General features: G+C 39.5%; 2 protein-coding genes across 6 annotated transcripts; both read left to right on the forward strand.

The window, feature by feature from the left end:
- The first annotated feature begins 25 nt into the window (after positions 1-25).
- Positions 26-20,012, forward strand: ZBTB6 (zinc finger and BTB domain containing 6). Of its 3 annotated transcripts, none has more exons than XM_053920897.1 (2): positions 26-153; positions 15,811-20,012. In XM_053920897.1, exon 2 carries the CDS (start codon positions 15,820-15,822, stop codon positions 17,092-17,094), a length of 1,275 nt encoding a protein of 424 aa, XP_053776872.1. In that variant the 5' UTR covers positions 26-153; positions 15,811-15,819; the 3' UTR covers positions 17,095-20,012. The 3 variants fall into 3 exon arrangements, with proteins under 3 accessions (XP_053776872.1, XP_024418210.1, XP_045052911.1); XM_024562442.3 differs by lacking the exon at positions 26-153 and adding an exon at positions 14,620-14,695; XM_045196976.2 differs by lacking the exon at positions 26-153 and adding an exon at positions 14,708-14,947.
- On the forward strand, positions 51-10,908 carry ZBTB26 (zinc finger and BTB domain containing 26). Of its 3 annotated transcripts, none has more exons than XM_024562422.3 (2): positions 51-153; positions 9,062-10,908. In XM_024562422.3, the coding sequence occupies exon 2, from the start codon at positions 9,072-9,074 to the stop codon at positions 10,395-10,397; it is 1,326 nt and encodes a 441-aa protein (XP_024418190.3). In that variant the 5' UTR covers positions 51-153; positions 9,062-9,071; the 3' UTR covers positions 10,398-10,908. The 3 variants fall into 3 exon arrangements, with proteins under 3 accessions (XP_024418190.3, XP_045052904.1, XP_045052905.1); XM_045196969.2 differs by having other exon boundaries at positions 70-149; XM_045196970.2 differs by lacking the exon at positions 51-153 and adding an exon at positions 194-613.
- Positions 20,013-20,420: the final 408 nt, after the last annotated feature.

The raw sequence follows: 20,420 nt of genomic DNA on the forward strand, positions 1-20,420 counted from the left end.
CCAGGAAGTTGTACCTGTCCGGCGAGGGGTGCCCTTCCGGTTCCGTTGGGTCCCCCTTTGGCTCGGATTGCGTGCCCCTCCCCCTTTCCGGAGCCCCGAGGGGCCGGAGCTCCTGGCGGTGCAGACTTCTGACTGCGGCCTTCCCCTGGGTCTGTAAGTGTGGAGGCGGCCGGAGAAGCGGGCAGGGGTACGGGGTCTCTCAGGATGGAGCCCCCTTGGGGTCCTGGATTGGCCAGGACCTGCACTGGGACTGGGGCCGAGGGGCTGGCCTAGGCCCGAGGGGACTTAAGGAGCCCTTGGCCCAGCCCACGTTGCGCCCCGCCCCTTTCCCTTCCCTCATCTGGAGTGGGGAGCTGATGGATGCTTGTGGGACCTCCCCCTGGGACCCCAGCCGAGGGCCCAGCAGTTGGTTTGGACGCCCGACTCTGGTATCTCGCAAAAAGTGCCAGAACTGAGGCCCGAGCAAGGCCTTAGTGCCAGCCAGTGGGAATCACTATGAGGTTACCCTTTTGCCGAGGTTTCCTGCTAATCGGCTACTGGCTATATAGCACCTTTTATATTACTGGCGCAGTTCCAATTATTAGGGTCAAGTTTGGGAGCCAGATGTAAACAAGTAAGTGCTCCTGGGATATATTGTGTATGAGTCATATATGTATGAACTGCTCAAAGGGCAGTTGCTGGGAAGGCTAAAGAAAGTGACTTCTGAATTTTACTTCTTGAGGAAGGTAAGGTGAAGAGCTTTTCAGGCAGAAGAAACAGTTGCAGTGCTATGAAAGAATGACTTAGTGTACCCGAAACCTAGGCATGTGCCCTGACCGTGGATGGCGCCCACTGGTGTGCGGGTGGATGCTCCAACCAGCTGAATCACCAGCCAGGGCTGATTGGAGATTTTTTGAAGGAGTAATGGGATCAGCCTAGTGAGTGGTAATGAAGTCTTGGAATCAAGTTATTAAAGTATTACTGGAAAGAAGTGTGCTGTAGTGAATGGTGTGAAGACTTCGTTATAAATTGGCTGTTGAGGGTGAAAGAGGTTCCAAACCTGATTCCTAGGCTTTATTTAGGTTTTTGGTGTTTGAAAAACATTGATGCCATTGTCAGTAATAAAGCCATAAGCATAGTGAAGGTAACAAATGTATTTTGGGGCTATGTTGAATTAAAGGTGTAATGGAACTGTCCAGTGTAGAGATGGATGCGTAGATCTGTGTTGTGGCTAGAGCTAAAAGTTTGAGTCATCAGCATAGAGGTGGAACCCATGGGAATAGTTGACACCGGGAAGATATGATTGAGATAGAATGGAATATTTTGGGAGGACGATTGCATTCATGAAACAGGAAGGAACCGAAGCTAGTAGGGGTTGGTGTAGTAGCAGAAACACAGGTAGGGAATAAAGTACTAGAATGCAGAGTTCCTATAACCAAAAAGACCCAGAAATCAAGAGAAGAGAATTTCGAGAAGGAGCCACTGGGATAATTAATTCATGCAGAGTATTGGAGGAATGAGAGGGGGGAAAGACTGTATTTTTTCTATTAAGAAATAATTAGTGACCTTTTAAAAAGCAATTGTAGCATAGTGATGAGGTGATGGTATATGAAATAATGGAGACCTCAACTGGTTTCGTGTTAAATGAAAATAATAAAAGGCAAAGGTAGAGAGAGAAGGAGAGAGAAAAGGCCACAAAGGAAGGATTTTGTGGAGAAAACGGACAGACTTTATTTATTTACATGAGAAATGCTTATATAACACATTCCAGGGACTATTCTAAGCTCTTTTAAAAATGAACTTAATTTTAAATTTAACTTATTTTAAAATTAATTTTCCATAACAACCCTAGGAAGTAGTATTACTATTTGACAGGTGGGAAAACTGAAGCACAGAATTGTTCATGCAACTTGCCCAAGGTCACACAGCTGGTAAGTGGTTGAGCGGAGTTTTGATCCTAGGAAGCATGGCTCAAGAATCCGTGATTTTGTAGGAACGGGAAAATTTTAGGCAAAGATAGGCTCATTGGTGTAAAATAAGTAAGTAAATAAATAAATAAATAAATAAATAAATAAATAAATAAAGGATGGAAGGAAGGCAGGCTTCGAAGTAGGTCCAGAGATTGAGAAGAAGGTAAGTAATAGGTTTATATTTGTTAGTATTTATTTTTTATTTCTTCTTTCTGAGATCCACTTCTAATCTGTGCCATTTTAGGTCAGTTTCTTTCACAGTTAAGTCAATCTATGTCATGCTTCCATCCATCACTTAGTATCTATAACTAGATCTCCTCTTCAACTTCAGACCCGTATCCACCTAGCTAGTGGATCTTTCCCTTGATGTCATGCCAGGTCCTCTGACTAAAGAATTTAAGACCAGACCAAGATCCTCCCCGCCAATATTCCCTAGCTTATTGAACGGAACTCCTAGAGACATCCAGTGACTCTATCCAAATATCTTGAAGTCATCTTGACCTTTTCTTCCCTGGTCTTCACCTGCATCACCAAGTCCATGAGTTCATTGTTTGAAATAACTCTCAATTCTGTTTCTTCTCTCCATCCATATTATTACTGTCTCTAATAAGGCCCTCATCATTTCTATCTTTATCTGTTAGAGTAATAGCTTACTAACAGGTTTCCTTGTCTCGTATCCACTTTTCTTAGAGCCATTCTTAAATTTTTATCTTTGACTAATTGAGTTTTAGACTCCAATAGTTTAGACATCATGCATTTCCAGTGATAAAATAGTAGCCTAGGGCAGGTATTTTGGGTAGTTTCAACTGAGGTTAAGTTTGGTTAAGGTTGGCCATGAGGGTAGAGATTTAGGAATTTTTCAAATGGAGAGGTAAGTAAAACATTGAGAAACCAGAGAGGCTTCCCTAGGAAGTAAGCCTTAAAAAAAAAACACAGGAAAAAATCAAGGTCTAAGCTATGAAGGGATATACTTATGTTGCACAATTTTTTGAATCCTTAAAGAACAGACCAGCAAACGAATGTTGGAAAACTGAAGCCAGTATTTAAGCAACTTGCCCACTTCTGTACAACACTTTAAAGAGAATTATTAACTAGCTCTATAATTATTCAACATATATAGCTCTCAAAAACAATAAATGAGAAAAAAAAGTTGCAAACAATATGTGTAGTTTATGTGTAAGAAACATGATTTTATTTTATGTTATCTGTGGGTAGGCATATAGAAGTGTTTTTAAAATGGGGGGAAGGGCCTCAGCCTAGCAGCTCAGTTGGTTAGTGTTGTCCTGATACAGCAAGGCTTTGAGTTCTGTCCCCCATCGAGGCACAAACAAGAATCAACCCATGAATGCATAACTAAGTGGAACAGCAAACTGATCTCTCTCTCTCTCTCTCTCTCTCTCTCTCTCTCTCTCTCTCCCCTCCCTCTCTCTTTCTAAAATCAGTAAATTAAAAAAAAAAATTTAATGGGGAAGGGAGAGTCATTAAGGACCAAACTTAGACTGAGCACTAAGTGAAAGTTAGTTGGGAAAGAGGACTTTTACTTTATCTATAACATTCAAATTTCTTATATAGAAACATATAATGTGGAATAATAAGAAAGAAAACAAAACAAAACAAAACAAAAGGGTGAAAACTTGGAGAATGTCATGTTATAAAAGTTACCCAAAAGAAAAAAAGGACTGTTTATAGAAAGATTGTAGTATATTACAACATCTTTAAAAAATGGCATATGGCGTTAGTGAGAGATAAAGAAAGATTCCCAAGTAGTTGTGAGCACTAAGTTATGAGGTAGAAAAGGAAACAGCCTGACATACAGCTTGGGAGATTATTGTACAGAACAGAAGAGTTTTCCTTATCAGCAGCTCGTAAAAGCATTTGAGAGAAGAAACCAGGGTATTTCCTCACTTCCCATTGGACACCAGTGAACATTGTCCAATCTAGAATATTCACTGATCCTTTTTGGTCATGCATATTTGAACAAAGGGAAATTTTCAAGTCAGTTGACATAATTTGTTATGGCAATAATTATAGAAAAATTGCGTAAAAATAAAGGGAAAGTAAGTGTCTTAAGTGAGAATTATATTGATGTTTAAAAAATGGGTCATTCAAAACCTGCTGATAGAAACTGGGTAGAGTTCAGATTTAATCACAGTAACCTCGGCAATAAATGGTAAGGACCAAAACTGTGGCAAAGATGAGAGAGGGAAAGAGAGAGAACTTGAAAGTCATCTGAGAAAAAAATCAACAGGATATGGTGACCAAATTGTTATTCTATCTGATCAGTTCTTTACTTTCTTTCATTTAGTAGAAGCTCTGCTATAATGTAGAGCTATGTGAGTGGTTTTTATGAAAATTCAGAATAATATCTACTGTACTTAGGTGGTAACTACAGTTGGGGATTCTGTAAATCAAATGTATTTGTAATTTTTATTCTCTTTTATTTGCAAATGGCATTAATTTTCAGTCTAAAAAGATAAATCCACAAAAGGTGGAAAAATAACAGTTAAAGTAGGTGAGAAACCAAGGTAAAAAAGGATAAGGGAATAAAATGCAATCAGGAATATGACTAATACATAAATGGCTTGCTATTAAAGTCCTCTATGTTTGACACAGATTTACCTTTAAGTTGAACTTTTTGTTTTTAAACATAAAACTTTTATTGAATTAAATACAGAAAGCGTGTAAGTCATACATGGACAGCCGCATGGCCGGGAGGAGGGAAATCTGAACGGTCCCACAGCTGACATTGCCCTGTGGTAGAACTTCAGCTAGCCTTGTTGTTTGACACATGACTTCAGCTTTGCGAGGCTGAAACGCAAATTCCAGCTTAACACTTTCTACCTCTCTTAAGTTCAGAAAATTATTTATGCTCTCCAAGCTTGAGTTTCCTCATATGCAAAGTGGGGGTGATACTAACACCCACTTTACAGGGATTTTGAGGATTAAGTGTGCCTGTTTAGGTAAAGCATTTAGCACTGCACCTGGTACCTAGCAAGGCCTCAGTAAAGATTAGCTGTAATTCCTCTAATTTTTAAATAAAACTAAGCCAGTTCAAAAGAAAGACAATTATTTTCTTGTATTTTGTCATTTTAAAAAAGTGAAAAAGAAAAAGAAAGTTTGTTTAAAATTTGGTTTTGCCCTCGCTGGTGTGGCTCAGTGGACTGAAGCACCAGGACGATGAACCGAAAGGTTGCCGGTTCGATTCCCAGTCAGGGCACGTGCCTGGGTTATGGGCCAGGTCCCTGGTTGGGGGCATGCAAGAGGCAACCACATATGGATGTTTCTCTCACACATTGATTTTTCTCTCCCTCTCTTTCTCCCTCCCTCCCCCTCTCTCCGAAAATAAATAAATAAAACCTTAAAAAAAAAAAAAAACCCAGTAGGTTTACACTTGTAATACAAATAAATGATACAAAAATTAATAAAAAGATAATGCAAGAACAAACTGTTTCCTGTATTCACAACTATGAAGTTACTTTTAAAAAGTTGGTTTTATATTGTCAAAACTAACCCTGGAAAGAAATTTTCCACAGGGCACTCATGAGACAATATCCTGATAATGGAGAGCATTTCTACCACAGCTCACTAATAATTTCATAGGACACATTAAGAGTTCATTATTCTGCTGGATTTTGTTGAATAATCTGCATAAAAAGTAACAGTTGGCCCTTGCCCTCAGATAATTAACAGTATATTGGAAAGAGAAACTAGTGAAAGGAAACAATTAAGGGATAAACTGTGCGTCCTGGAAATGAGTTTATCAAAGGGAAACAATAGAGTGGGCTGACACATATTAGGGAAAACTTCTTAAACAGAGTAAGTTTTCCTCATATTCTTGGACTATAGCAGACCAAGCAATGCAAGCACTTCCCCGGGATACCAGTTTGGCTGCTCCTGTTGGTATGTTTCTTGAGGCTAATGGGTAGGAGGAAGTAAAGGAAACTTCCAGCTCCTCATCTTTGGAGTTTCTAGGAACAATTATCCCCAGGGATAGTCTAAATAAAACACTGTGGCCCTGGCCACATGAGTGTGGCTCAGTTGGAGCATCATCCTCTGACTGAAGGGTTGTTGTGGATTCAATTCCAAGACAGGGCACATGCCTGGGTTGCAGGTTTCATCCTGGTCTGGGCACATACAAGAGGCAGCCAATCGATTCTTCTCTCTTACATTGATGTTTCTCTTTCTCTTCTCTCCCTCCATGTGTCTCTAAAAGCAATGAAAAAATGTCCCCGGGTAAGGATAAAAAATAAAACACTGAGGACTGTCACACTATAGATGGAAGCCATTAATTCTCATTTTGAGTGTGAGTGGGAAAAACTAACCTGAAGGCGCACTGAGGACAAGCTAAACTCTAAAACAGAATGCCCCTTTTGTTTGGCTACGTGAAACAATAGCTGTTTTTATAATTCTGGTTTTAAATTGAGACATTCACTCTTTCCAGAATGAATATTTTAAGCTCCTGGAATTGCTAAAACTGACCAGTGATGATATAGTTTTGCTGCTTTCTTTACTGATATATACTCCCTGGATCTCATACATTTTTCCTTTTTTCTCCGATATTCACCATCTTTTCTCTGATGCAACATTTGCTTCTCTACATCCTTCCTCTCTCATCTTTACAGTGATTTTTCATTATCTGTACATTCAGAATGCCATACAAGGGAAGAGCTTTTAATTTGTGGTGTATATTTTTGTTAACATACCTGTGCCATATCAATTCTCCTTTCTGAATTTTACCTTTCTTTCAATGACAGTTTTATTCAGCTGAACTCCTAAGTTTAGAACCTACACATTCCTTTTTCTCATTCTCTGTATCCAGTGTGTTACCAAGTGCTATGAAATATCTGTTGTTACTTTCCCTTGCGCCTTATTTCCATTTTCATTCCTTTCTAAGCTCTCTTGGTCTCAGACCTTTAATGCTTCTGCAGACACTGACCTGGTCTTCGTAACAGTAATCCCTCCTTCTTACCACTGCCAAACAAATCCCGTGGGCTCAACAAACGCACACTGAGCTCTGCCCTTTGTTTAGTACGATACTAGGTGGCAGGAGTACACACTAGTTTCAGCAGAAGAGGGTTTGGCCAGTTATGTGGCTGCAGTAAGTAGAATTTGAACGAAAAGCAACAAGTGTTTTGCTTTAGAAGAGGCAGGTTCCCAACATTAGCTCATTGACTAGGATGGAGATGTTTCCCTCTAATGCCATGAAGCTTGCAGTGTGGAGGGGAAGGAACAAGTATTAAATAAAGGATTTTGAGTGTTTTGATAGAAGTACTATGCTGTGGGTCCAGTAGAGACAACTGTTAGCATGAGGGGTCAGGACAGGGCCTCTAAGAGGAAATAAAGGCGTCAGAATGGGCTAGGAGGAGTGTTCTATACTAAAGAGATAATTGTGCTAATGCTTGGAGTCAATAGAGTACTGTTGTACACCAGCACTGAGCAGTATAAGACCTGGACTCTGCCTTCCAGGAGCTTGTGTTCTGTGCACCTTTGTGTCAGTGTTATAGAAGATAAGATTGTAAAGATTGGGTTTTAGAATCAGATGTGGTCAGGACCAGCAAGTTGTCTCATACGATTCTCAACTACAGCATTGATGAATGCTCAACATTCAAAGTGAATTTATTGATGCACTGATATTGTAGAGCTGTTTCTCAAGGATAGACCTGATACACCTACTGATCTCAGAGAAGACTGGCATGTAGACATGTGCCAGTTTATTACTTTCACAACGGCTGGTGGACTGGAATTATGGTGGCTTGGCTAGTTCAGACTTTCCTTTCGAGATATGCACAGGAAGCAAGTTATCGGAAAATTATTTGGAGAGTATGGAATCAGAATATGGGGACTTTCTCCAAAGGAATTGCTCTGTAAAGGGGCAAATATGCAGAGTTTTGGCAAAGACGCCTTCTTCGTAGTTGAATGGGTTATGCCAGTGTTTATCTTAATTATACTCAAGAGGTTAGTCTTCATCCAGGAAACAATGGGAAGTCCCAAAAGGATATGAGGCAGGGGTTGGATATAATGAGATCTGTGTTTTTGAAAGATGTCAGGTGGTGGTGTTGGAGTTGGGTTAGAGGAAATAGAACCTGGAAGCCAGGGAACATTTATGAATCAGTTCTAGTTATCCACTTGATGAGTAATGATAGATACAGAGGGGCAAAGAACAATGAACAGAATCTAGGAGGATTAATTAGATCTTTACTCCTACTCAGATTCTCACCAAGTGGCTCATCTTTTTTTCTGTATCAAATATTTTATTTAGGCTGGTGTAGCTTAGTGGACTGAGTGTGGGCCTGCGAAGCACAGGGTCGCCGGTTCGATTCCCAGTCTAGGGCACATGTCTGGGTTGCAAGTCAGGTCCCCAGCAGGGGCCACGTGAGAGGCAACCACCTATTGATGTTTCTCTCCCTCTCTTTCTCCTTCCCTTCCCCTCTCTCTAAAAATAAATAAATAAAATTTTAAAAAAACAAATATTTTATTTACTTTTTATATTAAGAAATGTTTCTTAAGAGAGAATTAGATTTGTCCAAAATACACAGGATAAACATCTCTTTAAGTCTGTAACTTTCATTTATCACAGAAATACTTGTCGGAATAAATACACATCAGTTCAAACAAGAGGGTTTATCCAGGAATGGGGCAAGCAATGTCACCACAGTTTTTTATAATATGAAGCAAAGGAGCAGTGTTTTGTCTGCAAAGAAGCAGGTTCACAGTGTCATGCAAAAGAAAATAGTTACTTCATTATTACTTGTTGGGATATTTTAGTTTGTTTTTGAAACCTGATAGAATTCTCATTTGAGAAGAAAATAAAAAGCTCTTGGAGTAACTCAAGCACTGTTCTTGTATTAAATATTTTAAAAAGTTGAATAAATGCCAAGGTATTTATACTGATACAAGTCCACTCCTTAGGTGCCATTGACACTTGATGTTGGCAAGGAGTAATTTTTAACAGCCTTTGAAAGCTGTTGTACTGTTTCCTCTTTCAAGGCAAATTTCATTTGGATACATACAAATAGATATTACAACAGAAATTTGGTTTTGGAAGAAAAATCCAGGTTTCTTCATTGTTTGAATTTTCTTAAATTCATCCTTTTTACATTTCTGTTCTTTAGGTCTGCCAAAATGTCCGAAAGATCAGATCTCCTTCACTTCAAGTTTGAAAATTATGGAGATTCAATGTTACAAAAAATGAACAAATTAAGAGAAGAGAATAAATTTTGTGATGTTACAGTTCTCATAGATGATATTGAGGTACAGGGGCATAAAATTGTGTTTGCTGCAGGTTCCCCCTTCTTAAGAGACCAGTTTTTACTGAATGATTCCAGAGAGGTGAAAATCTCCATATTGCAGAGTTCGGAAGTGGGGAGACAATTGCTCTTATCCTGTTACAGCGGTGTGCTGGAATTCCCCGAGATGGAGCTGGTAAATTACTTGACTGCTGCGAGTTTTCTTCAGATGAGCCACATAGTAGAACGGTGCACACAGGCCCTGTGGAAGTTTATAAAGCCCAAACAGCCAATGGATAGTAAAGAGGGATGTGAACCGCAGAGTGCTTCTCCCCAGTCAAAAGAACAGCAGGGAGATGCCAGAGGCTCCCCAAAGCAGGACTCACCTTGTATTCATCCATCTGAAGACAGTATGGATATGGAGGACAGTGATATTCAGATTGTTAAGGTAGAATCGATTGGGGATGTATCAGAGGTTAGAAGTAAAAAAGATCAGAACCAGTTTATTTCTTCTGAACCCACTGCTTTACATTCATCAGAGCCCCAGCACTCCCTGATAAATTCAACTGTGGAAAACAGAGTAAGTGAAATAGAACAAAACCATCTCCACAATTATGCCCTCTCTTACACAGGCAGTGATAACATCGTCATGGCCTCAAAAGATGTCTTTGGGCCTAATATTCGAGGTGTAGACAAAGGCCTACAGTGGCATCATCAATGCCCAAAGTGTACCAGGGTGTTCCGTCACCTGGAGAACTACGCCAACCATTTAAAAATGCACAAACTCTTTATGTGTCTACTCTGCGGCAAGACTTTTACTCAAAAAGGCAATCTTCATCGACACATGCGTGTGCATGCCGGCATTAAACCTTTCCAGTGTAAGATCTGTGGGAAAACCTTTTCTCAGAAGTGTTCCTTACAGGATCATCTTAACCTTCACAGTGGAGATAAGCCCCATAAGTGTAACTATTGTGACATGGTTTTTGCACATAAGCCAGTTTTGAGGAAACACCTTAAACAACTGCATGGCAAAAACAGCTTTGATAATGCCAATGAAAGAAATGTGCAAGACCTCACAGTGGATTTTGATTCTTTTGCATGTACAACAGTCACAGACTCTAAAGGGTGTCAGCCACAGCCTGATGCAACACAGGTCCTGGATGCAGGTAAACTGGCCCAAGCTGTCCTGAACTTAAGGAATGAGAGTACCTGTGTGAATTGAACAAATTAGGGGCTTTATGCTCACAACTAGAACTGACCGAAAACGTGGCAATAGTCTGAGTCTTTTTAGGAGTGATTTTGCTAGTTTGACTTCTCCAAAGCCTCCGTGCAGGTTGTAGGAGGGCCTCAAAGTACTAACAGTCCAAACAATTTACCACTTGGAGTGGTCTTGCCTTCCTTTTGCCCTCTCCCACTTTCTGTTTTGAATTATCTTGTGACTTCTGTTTTCCTTCCCAAGGAGTATTCCATTTGTCTACCTAACACTGACTTATGTTTTAGACTGACACTATTTGAGGGTTTTCACTGGGCACATTCTGAAGGAACCAACAAGTTAATAACACCACCTGCACTCCAGTAATTGATGCTACTCAGAGGAGTGAATAATATTTTTCTTTGGCAGAAAACAGACTGAGGTATAAGGTGATAATGCTGTTGGCCTGAATATGTGATAGAGCTCTGGCTGCCTAATGATAATTTATCTATGTCTGATGAATGAATCAATCTCCTTCCTACCGTTTGTACTTTTCTTGGAGCTAGCTATAAAGAGATGTTTTTGATTTTTCTGCACTCTTTTCAACACTATTATGTCCTAATTTCATGTCACTCAATTGTTCATAGAGACTAGAGAGCAATCTTTTCAGCAACACCTGCAGAACACAGTTAGGTATCCCCATGAGGAGCATAATCAGCAAAGGACAGGAGTATAATTGTACAACAGTTTTACATGGGAAGTCTTCCTCAAAAGAAGCCAAATGCTTATAATTAATGTGTAACTTATTTGTTCATGCTTTTTAAGTCAGGATGGCTCCAAGCATACCAAAATGTGCTAAAGTATAATGGTCTCTCTAGAAAGAAACTATTTGGGAGTCAGTCTTTGGAGCCTGTTTTGGAGGTTAATCATCAGAAAGGTGTTTAGCCATCAGAAAGGTATTAGGCCTTTAGAGTTTTGTCCAGTGTACTCTAATAGTCTCTGAATTCTCATTTTCTCATGTACCTTGATTTCTAAAACAGATGAAAAAAGTGGGTCACGAAATGAGCAATCAGGCTTTTGCATTCAGATATTCCTACAGTCCCACGTTGCCAAGTTTGATGGATTGCTATATGAAGTAGATCTTTCAGTATGGTAAAACAGGACAACTGTTTGTCCTAAAGCACATGTTATAGTTCAGAAATAAAATTTTGAGTCTCATTAGTTTCTGACCCTTGAGTTAGATATAGGTAATAGGAGTGTTACAGTCTTTAGAGAATCTTAAGAGATCATTTTCTCCACCTCTTTTTTTTTTTTTTTAGGTTGGGGTATCCAAAGCCCAAAGAGGTGACCTGGCCAAGTTTGGCCAAAGTAGATAAGTGACAAAATATGAGCTAATGTCTTATTTTTTCTCTCACTACCCCTTGACTTAAAAAAATTTAGTACATGAAGAACACATTAGGAAAGAGCTCACCTTTGTGAATCCCTATTGGCTTTCTGAGACAGCCTGGATTTTGCAAACAAAATATCACAGAAGGATTTATTTTTGCTAGGTATTTTTTAGTTAGAATGAATATTACATTCTTCCCAAGCAAGTGACTGATTTGCTGGGTTGGTAAAGGAGGGAAAGGACAAATAATAAATGTAAGAAGGATCTAAATGTGAAACTGATTTTGTCTGGAAACAGTGTTTATTTAGTTTCCATCAGGATTTTCTATTTTTGTTTTTGAGTTATGGGAGTGCATGTACAAATAAACCAAATATTAGGTTTAACTTGAGTAGTCAAGAGGGAGTTCTTACAGTTATACTTTGATACATTTACATGTGACTCTGATTAGAGGTATAATTTCTACCTTTGTTAAAAGATTTGAAATGAGAATAAAATTGAGTGATAAGACTAATAGTTATCTTAAGCCTAAGACCACTCATTATATGGTCTAATGATGCTGCCTAGCATTCTGATTTTTCTATGACCCAGCCAAAGACTACCAGTTCTATGCAACAGTGAGACACTACCGTGTTAACCACCTTTTCACTATTTCCTTTGAACATCATTTTATTGCAGACATTTCATGTTGGAGTGCTTCCTTTGCTTACATTCATGTCCTATTTTTGTTACTGGTTTGAAGACTAAAAGGCATGGGTTCAAATTAGATTGGTCTCTTTGGTTGGAGACTCTTTCTGGGTTCATTTAGTCATTTAAGAAACATTGATTGAGCCCCTACTGTTGCCACGCACTATGCTACATGCTGAGGATATGAAGGTAAGATTGCAATGGTCCCAGCTCTGAACTAGCTTACAGTCTCATGTAGTCTTAGAAAGCTAAGATACCAACTTGATTTTATACTAGGAATAACAAAGGAAACTGCCTTGCTTTCTTTGAGCACTTAAAATCAGCATCTTGGTGGTTCTGTATCCATGAAAGCTATGGTTCTCATCTTTTGTAACTGCAAACCACTGAAGTGATTTAGTCTCCATTTCTTGGCTGGAGAGGTGTTCTGTTTCTGTGAGACATTTCCTTGATTTTGGTGGGATTTGACTTGTCCTTCTTTGTTTATACACATTTCTTAGATTGTATTGCAAAGTGGTCAAGTTATTGGTATCAAATAAGTTTTATAGAAGAAGATTTTTAAAAACCTTATTCAGCATTTGTATCTTATGTTTCCCCAGAAGAACTAAAAAAGGGAGAACACTCTTTTTACCATGGTTTTTTTAATTACTGTATCACATTTATTTATTTATTATTTAATTTTAAAGACAAACTCCAAACTGAAGCGGCTCTGAGGTAAATCAGATGTGGTTTTAATTTGTTTTAGTTTCTTTTTTAGAAAATCTGTAAGTGGAGGGTGACCAGGGTCACTACTTTTAAATATTGTCCTAAACAACAACCTAGAACATTTTATTTCAGCTGGTGAATAGCTGTTCTAAACCTGTTGTATGTTAGACATACTTTGAACTACCTCTTCACTTATTATGGGGAAGTTTCCTTAATAAATGTATGACGATTAAAGCTCTGGTGTGACTTATTTTCTCTCCCTTCCTTTCCTTTCAATTGCTTGAACTTGAATACAGGAATGCTTTCTTCATTCCTATTCTTTAAAACACTTGTTAATCAAATATGCTGGGCTTGGCTTCAGAAGCAAATACGGGTTAACCAGACATTGTTACTACGGTCAGTTCCTGCACTGAGAACCTTTTGACTCCAGGGTTGAGCGACTGCTTTTAAGAATTGGTTTGGCATGACCGGGTAGCTCAGTTGGTTGGAGCGTCAACCAGTGCACCAGGGGCTGCGGATTTGGTCCCCGGTAAGGGCGCACGCTTGGGTTGCTGGTTAGATCCCCCAGTGGGGCCCAGCGGAGGCAACCGATCGGGTGTTTCTCTCATATTGATGTTTCTCTCTCTTCCTGCCTCTCTAAAATGAATGAGGGGGGGGGAAATGAGTTCAGACATTCCTTCATGTGGCAAATACTTGGATGCCTACTAAGTGCTAGACTTGGGGAATGCAAAGCTTAGTAAATAACTGCCCTAAATACCTTTACCCATGTGGGGTATAGGTTTCAGTAGGATGATAATTGCAGTAATGAAGGCAGCCAAGGGTTGACATGCTCCCAGCTGAGATCCAGCGGATTCAGGGCAGTTCACAGTGGCTTTAAGGATGATGGGATTTTGAAGGATAAAAGGGAGAGAGGTTCGGACTTACGTGAGTAAAAAAAGGAGGGCCAACAGTTTAGATGGATAGCCTGGGTTTCCCCTGGACTGGGGAGGCGGGGCGGGGCAGGTGAGAAAGAAGCAATAGACTAAAGAGAGATCCCAGGGGTTGGGACCAAATCCTGATGGGGCACGGTTGGGGCAGGCATTAATTAGGCAACCTGGACTGATCCCTCCGGCAGTCTCCTCTCTTTTCCTCTGCCACCTTTAAACTTGTGGACCCAGTAAAGGAGAGAGCTCAGCCCACCAAAATCCGTGAGGGCCGCCCAGTGACCTGGTGTGGGCCATTCTGATAGACGCGCTGTCCTCTAACTTTTCAACCCGTCTGCGAATCGGAGGTTGGGGAGAACTGACAAAGCGGAATGGCTCCCGTACCCATACTAGGACACACGAGACGGGATTTGCCGGAATCCTCACGCCTTCCACTCTTTTCGAGGAGAGGGGGGAGGCGGAGAGAGGGTAGTGAGGAAAGGAGGATGTTTCAGAATGTCCTTCCGGGACGCCCAGCCCGCTCAAGGAGGAGTGTAGCTAGTTGACCCCGGATGTGTTTCCTCCCAGACTAAGTCCACCTTCCGGTCGGGGCGCCACTGCCGCGGGAATCTCGCCTCTGCTTTTCGGAGTGGGTGAGTGGGCGAGAGAGAGACTGGGACAGGTGGGGAAGCCGGAGGAGCGGGGTAGCTGGGCACCGCCCGGGAGTGGCTAGGCTGGTGCTGTAACCAGCTGGCCGATAGGGCCTTGCTCCTGGCAAGCTTGTCTCGGGAAGAGCTGTGGCGGCGGATCTTCCAGGCCACTGGGGATCTGGATTCAGTTCGTCAGATGATCCCTAAGCTGCTGCTCCTCTGTGCCGGTCCCCAGTGCTCGCTGCAGGAACTCAGGTGAACCAGGCACTATTTCGTGATGTTTTGGAAGCGACCGACTCTTATGGGGGAGACAGGAGGAAGAGTCACAGAAGTCTTTACTTGATTTGGGCCTTAAAGGAGCTAAATCTCTAGCTGGAAAACAGCTGGAATCGCGAGTGTAACAAGTGCAAAGGTGCATTTGGGTCGTCTTGTCTGGGCAGTGGTGAAAATTTGATTACAGATGGAGCTTCGATGAAAAATAGAGGAGAGATAAAGTTATAAAAGTGCGTAGGGCTAAATCATAAAGGATCTTGTATTTGCTAAGAAGGTTAGATTGTCCAGGGGGTAAAGGAAAGCAGAAGGGAGAAGGAAAAAAAAGAAAAGTTTTAAAAGATGTCAATTCTGGTAGGACCACAGGATGGTAGTTTGGGACACAGGAGACTGATATCAAGGAGAACGGTTGGAAGCCATGGCAGTGGTCCACGTGAACAGAATAAAGACCTGCAGTAGTGAAAGGGATCACAAGCTTAGAGATTATATTAAGGTTTCTAATTTGGGAAACAGTTAAATCCATTTAATAGTGGGCATTAACACCACAAAGCACATAAATTTAGCCAAGGAGAAAAACATAAAGATTGTTAAGTACAATTCAATGCAACAAATGCAGTAACAAAAATATGTAAAATGTGCTATGAGATCATAGAGAAATGCATTTTAAGTTCCTGGCTTTTGAGATGGTGGCATAGGGGTTCACTCTTAGCACCCAGATTAAAAATTTGAGACTTCTTTTACCCAGTTCAGGTTTGGGATCTTGTTTGTTTGTTTGTTTGTTTTTACTGTCACAGTATAGGGAAGCATTCCCTATCTTTACATCAATGTTTGTATTTTATTTTACTTAGATAGTGGCCATGGCTGCTGAGTCGGATGTTCTGCACTTCCAGTTTGAACAGCAAGGAGATGCAGTCTTGCAGAAAATGAATCTCTTGAGACAGCAGAATTTATTTTGTGATGTGTCAATTTATATTAATGACACTGAGTTCCAGGGCCACAAGGTGATTTTAGCAGCATGCTCCACTTTCATGAGAGATCAGTTTTTACTCACGCAGTCAAAACACGTCAGAATCACCATCTTGCAGAGTGCAGAAGTTGGCAGAAAATTGTTGCTCTCTTGCTATACTGGAGCACTTGAAGTTAAAAGGAAAGAGCTTTTGAAATATTTGACTGCTGCTAGTTACCTTCAGATGGTTCACATTGTGGAAAAGTGTACAGAAGCTTTGTCAGGATATCTGGAAATTGACCTTTCTATGAAAAACAACAATCAGCATACCGACCTTTGTCAATCCTCTAACCCAGATGTTAAGAATGAAGAAGAAAATGCAGATAAAGACTGTGAGATAATCGAGATTTCAGAAGATAGTCCTGTAAACATAGATTTACACGTTAAAGAAGAGGAAAGCAATGCTTTACAGTCTACGGTGGAGAGCGTGACATCAGATGGACAGGAAATGAAGTCACCAGAGCTGTCTTCAGTCGATATAGGGTTTAAAGACAATGAGATTTGTATCCTCCATGTGGAATCTATCAGTACTGCCGGTGTAGAAAATGGGCAGTTTTCACAGCCTTGTGCTGCCTCAAAAGCAAGCATGTATTTCTCTGAAACACAGCACTCACTGATCAATTCTACGGTTGAAAGCAGAGGGACAGAAGCTCCTGGGAATCAAGATCAGGGCTCATTTTGTGGGAATACTGAAGGAAGCCATGGTACAGCGAATGAGGTTCAGAATATGGAGGATGTTTATTCACTGAGGCACCAGTGCCCCAGGTGTCCACGAGGATTTCTTCATGTTGAAAACTATCTGCGCCACCTTAAGATGCATAAACTGTTCTTGTGCTTACAGTGTGGGAAGACGTTTACCCAGAAGAAAAATCTCAACCGGCACATTCGAGGGCACATGGGCATACGGCCCTTCCAGTGTACTGTGTGCTTGAAGACATTTACTGCTAAAAGCACACTGCAGGACCACTTAAACATACACAGTGGGGATCGGCCATACAAATGCCATTGTTGCGACATGGATTTCAAGCACAAATCTGCTCTCAAAAAGCATGTAACCTCTGTCCATGGCCGAAGCAGTGGTGAAAAACTACCCATTCATGATCTCAAAAAGCAAAATTTATTGTGATTAGAATCATACCTTGCTATGGGAGCCAGATACTATTCTGTTAGGCAAATCTTTCTATAGAAATGCAGCATTTGTAACATTGCATTTCCTCCTCATCTGTGGGTCTTATTTTTGGTGTATACATGGTCCTTTTGAACTTATACTACAATTTCTGAAGTGGGAGGCATGATAAAGCTGATGGAATGCTATCTTATTCATCATATATAAATCCCAATGGTATACCTAAGAGAAATACTTTTCTTAAATATTCTTGATTCTAGTGACAGAGGATCCAGCAATATTTCTATATTTGGGTTTTGAGTCTCTAGGTAATTGAAGGAAGTGTAAAATAATCCAACCATGTAATAACTTTCATGAATGAGGATAATGGCAAGACAAAATAAAATGTAAAGCATACTATTATCCATTATTAGTCACTTTAAAAATGGGCTAGGAATAATTGGAATAGGGATAGGAATTTTTTTTTTTAACCAACTGCTTTTGGATTGCAAACTAATCACCAAGGTACCTGTTTTAAAATGTAAAGTAACAATTCATACTCACTTGGGAATAGCAGAATTTCCTTATACATTTCTTAAAATACTATTTCCATAGTTTGTTAACATATTTTATAAATGATTAATTAGGCCCAAATGTCTTGATTTTATTTAATGCAGCGGCATCTAATAATTCTGTGACCCGTAAAATATACCATTGGCATGAAGCTCTAAAAAATTACGTTCTTAGAAATCACAACTTTACCAAAGATATTTGTTCTACCCTTTCCTTTTTAAAATTTCTTATATTTTTTTGATTAACGTATGGTAAAACTGACCTTTGTCAATTTTGTATCTATGTGAAAGAAATAATATGCTCAAAACACTTGCAGACATGTCTGAGGTGGTCAGGCCAAGGAACACTTCCCCTATCCGCTGCTTCCCACTGCTTGTTTCCTTCTTGAGCAGTGATGCCCTCTGCTGAGTGATTTGTTTCTGGTATACAGTTTCATAATTTTAACATGTGCAACCACTGCTGCAGTTGGGGTATGGAACATCACCCCCCCCCCCAAATTCCCTTACGCTACTCTTTTGTAGTCATTTCCTCCTAACTGCCAGCAGTTCTCCATTGGTGTATTTTTGCCTTTTCTGGAATGTCATATATGGGACGTTATAGTATGCTCCCTTTTGAGATGCTTCTCTCACCTAGCATTATGCCTCTGAGATTCATCCATGTTGTGTGTATCAGTAGTTCATTCCCTTTTTTTATTTTGAATTGTCAATACATACTAATTTTCTTGCTATCACTAGATGAACAGTTTAAACATGGGTAGCTATTAGTGTCCCCTTAATTTTTAAGAATAACTTCATTAACATTAATGTGATTTTTATTTACTGTGTTGACAAAAGTCCGAACTATCTTTAGAGTTTTATAGTATATTTCCAGAAATGTGCCAAAAGCAAAACCGTGACTGTGTGGTTATTTTACTGAGAGTAATATTTCAGATAGTGTGATGAGCCATTGCTCTCTAATATCCTTGTCTACATGTTACCACAACACTTTTTTTGTTGTTATAATAAATTCAAATGTATTGCAGGGCAAATCATATTATCTAAAAGACAGGAACTACTTTTAGTAAAGAGGCCTGACTGGACGTTCTGTTCCTCTTATACTCACCTCAGCTTTATGTACAATTTCTGCTATATTGAATGTCTGTTGAAGCCCTCCCATGTTTTAGTACGTAGTATACTTTGTACCATTTACAAGAATTTTGTGATAATCACATGTTGATTGTTAGAAATGTTAATTATCTTTTTTGTGATACTTGTGAAAAATATTTTTTCTATAGAATTTTATCTCTGGAAGAGACTTTAAAGAATCCAGCTCTCATATTAGATAAGAAAGTTGACTGCATGACCCCCCAGGTCACCAGTTAGTGTCATTGGATAGGTCACCTCTTGAGCTTCTCTTAAATTTATATGCAAAATCATAACTTTGATACTGTTAATTTGTAAGATCATTTTTCCAGGTCTAAAATTATGTGGTTTTGTGTTTAGATCTTCAGAATTCCTAACAACAAAGAAGAGGGGAAAGAAAAGGAGAGTTTGGTGTCTTTACAAATGTTGCTATTTGTGTACTCCATTGGAGACATAATTTTTCAAAAGTAAATGGTGTTTTTCTTCCACTGAAGAACATGATACAGCAGTACTTTTTTTTCCCATTTGATCTATGACTGGCTATTTGTAGGCATGAAAACATTTTTCTATCAGAAATAGCTTGTGATTGAAATAACTTTTTATTTTTGCTTCCTAAGGTGAAATTTTGTTGGGGAGGGATGCAAATAAGGGTGGGTGAACAAATAGTAGTAAACTGATTTTTTGGGGGCGGGGGAGTTGTTGGGGATTTTTTTAGGAATTCTCTATCTTTGATGTTTAAAAAGAATTATGGTTGAACTATGTTTAAGTTTTATGTGTGCCTTGTAAGTAAGATTCTTGTGAAATTTTTTGTATGCACTTTGAGATTTTTGCGTGGGGGGAAGGGGTGTTTTTTGTGAAAGTGATGGTTATTTATTATTATTTATTCCTGTTAAGTTAGCACAGAGTGATCTCAAAACATTTCTAGGAGAATGTCTGTTTGCATGATGTGCTTAAACAATTTCAGGAAAATCTTTTTGAAAGTGCAGGTTTGACAAAGTAAAATGTTGAATTTATTCATTTAAAACATTCACTTTTAGTTGTGCTTTGTTATGATGGAAAATGCAGTATGTTTATCTTCAGCCTCTTTATTCACTGCATTTTTGTATAAAAGGTCTTGGAAAGGTAGTTGTTACTTTGGTGTAAGAGAAAATCCTTTCCCTTTTTCCTTGGATGTAACTATCCTATATGTTTACATAAGAAATAATAAACTGGAAATGGGAATGGAGAGCTTTGTGTTTTGTGTACATCTGTGAATTTTAAAGAAAGAAACTATTTCTCCTGGTTATTCATTTAATCATGTACTCAACAAATATTTATGGAGTCCTTACAATATCTAGAGGTTAGGTATACCAACAAAAATACCTGTTCTCATGAAACCTAAATGTAATGAAGGGAGTCAAATTGTGAACAAATATGTAAAATTAATATATGTCAGATTTTGGAAATGGAGTTGGAGAAAATAAAGCAGGGAGTGCTGGGGAAGGAGAAGTCTGACTGTAATTTTAAATATAGTGAGTGGTCAGGCCACCTTTGGGAAATCTTATCATCATGTAAACTCTCCAGTTAAATGGAAAACATACATATATACACACCCAGCACTATCTAGTTGAATGGAAAACTGAGCCAAGTGAACCACTGTTGGGAACCCTTCTC

The sequence above is a fragment of the Desmodus rotundus genome, chromosome 1 (genome assembly GCF_022682495.2).
Source record: "Desmodus rotundus isolate HL8 chromosome 1, HLdesRot8A.1, whole genome shotgun sequence".
Classification (NCBI taxonomy): Eukaryota; Metazoa; Chordata; class Mammalia; order Chiroptera; family Phyllostomidae; genus Desmodus; species Desmodus rotundus.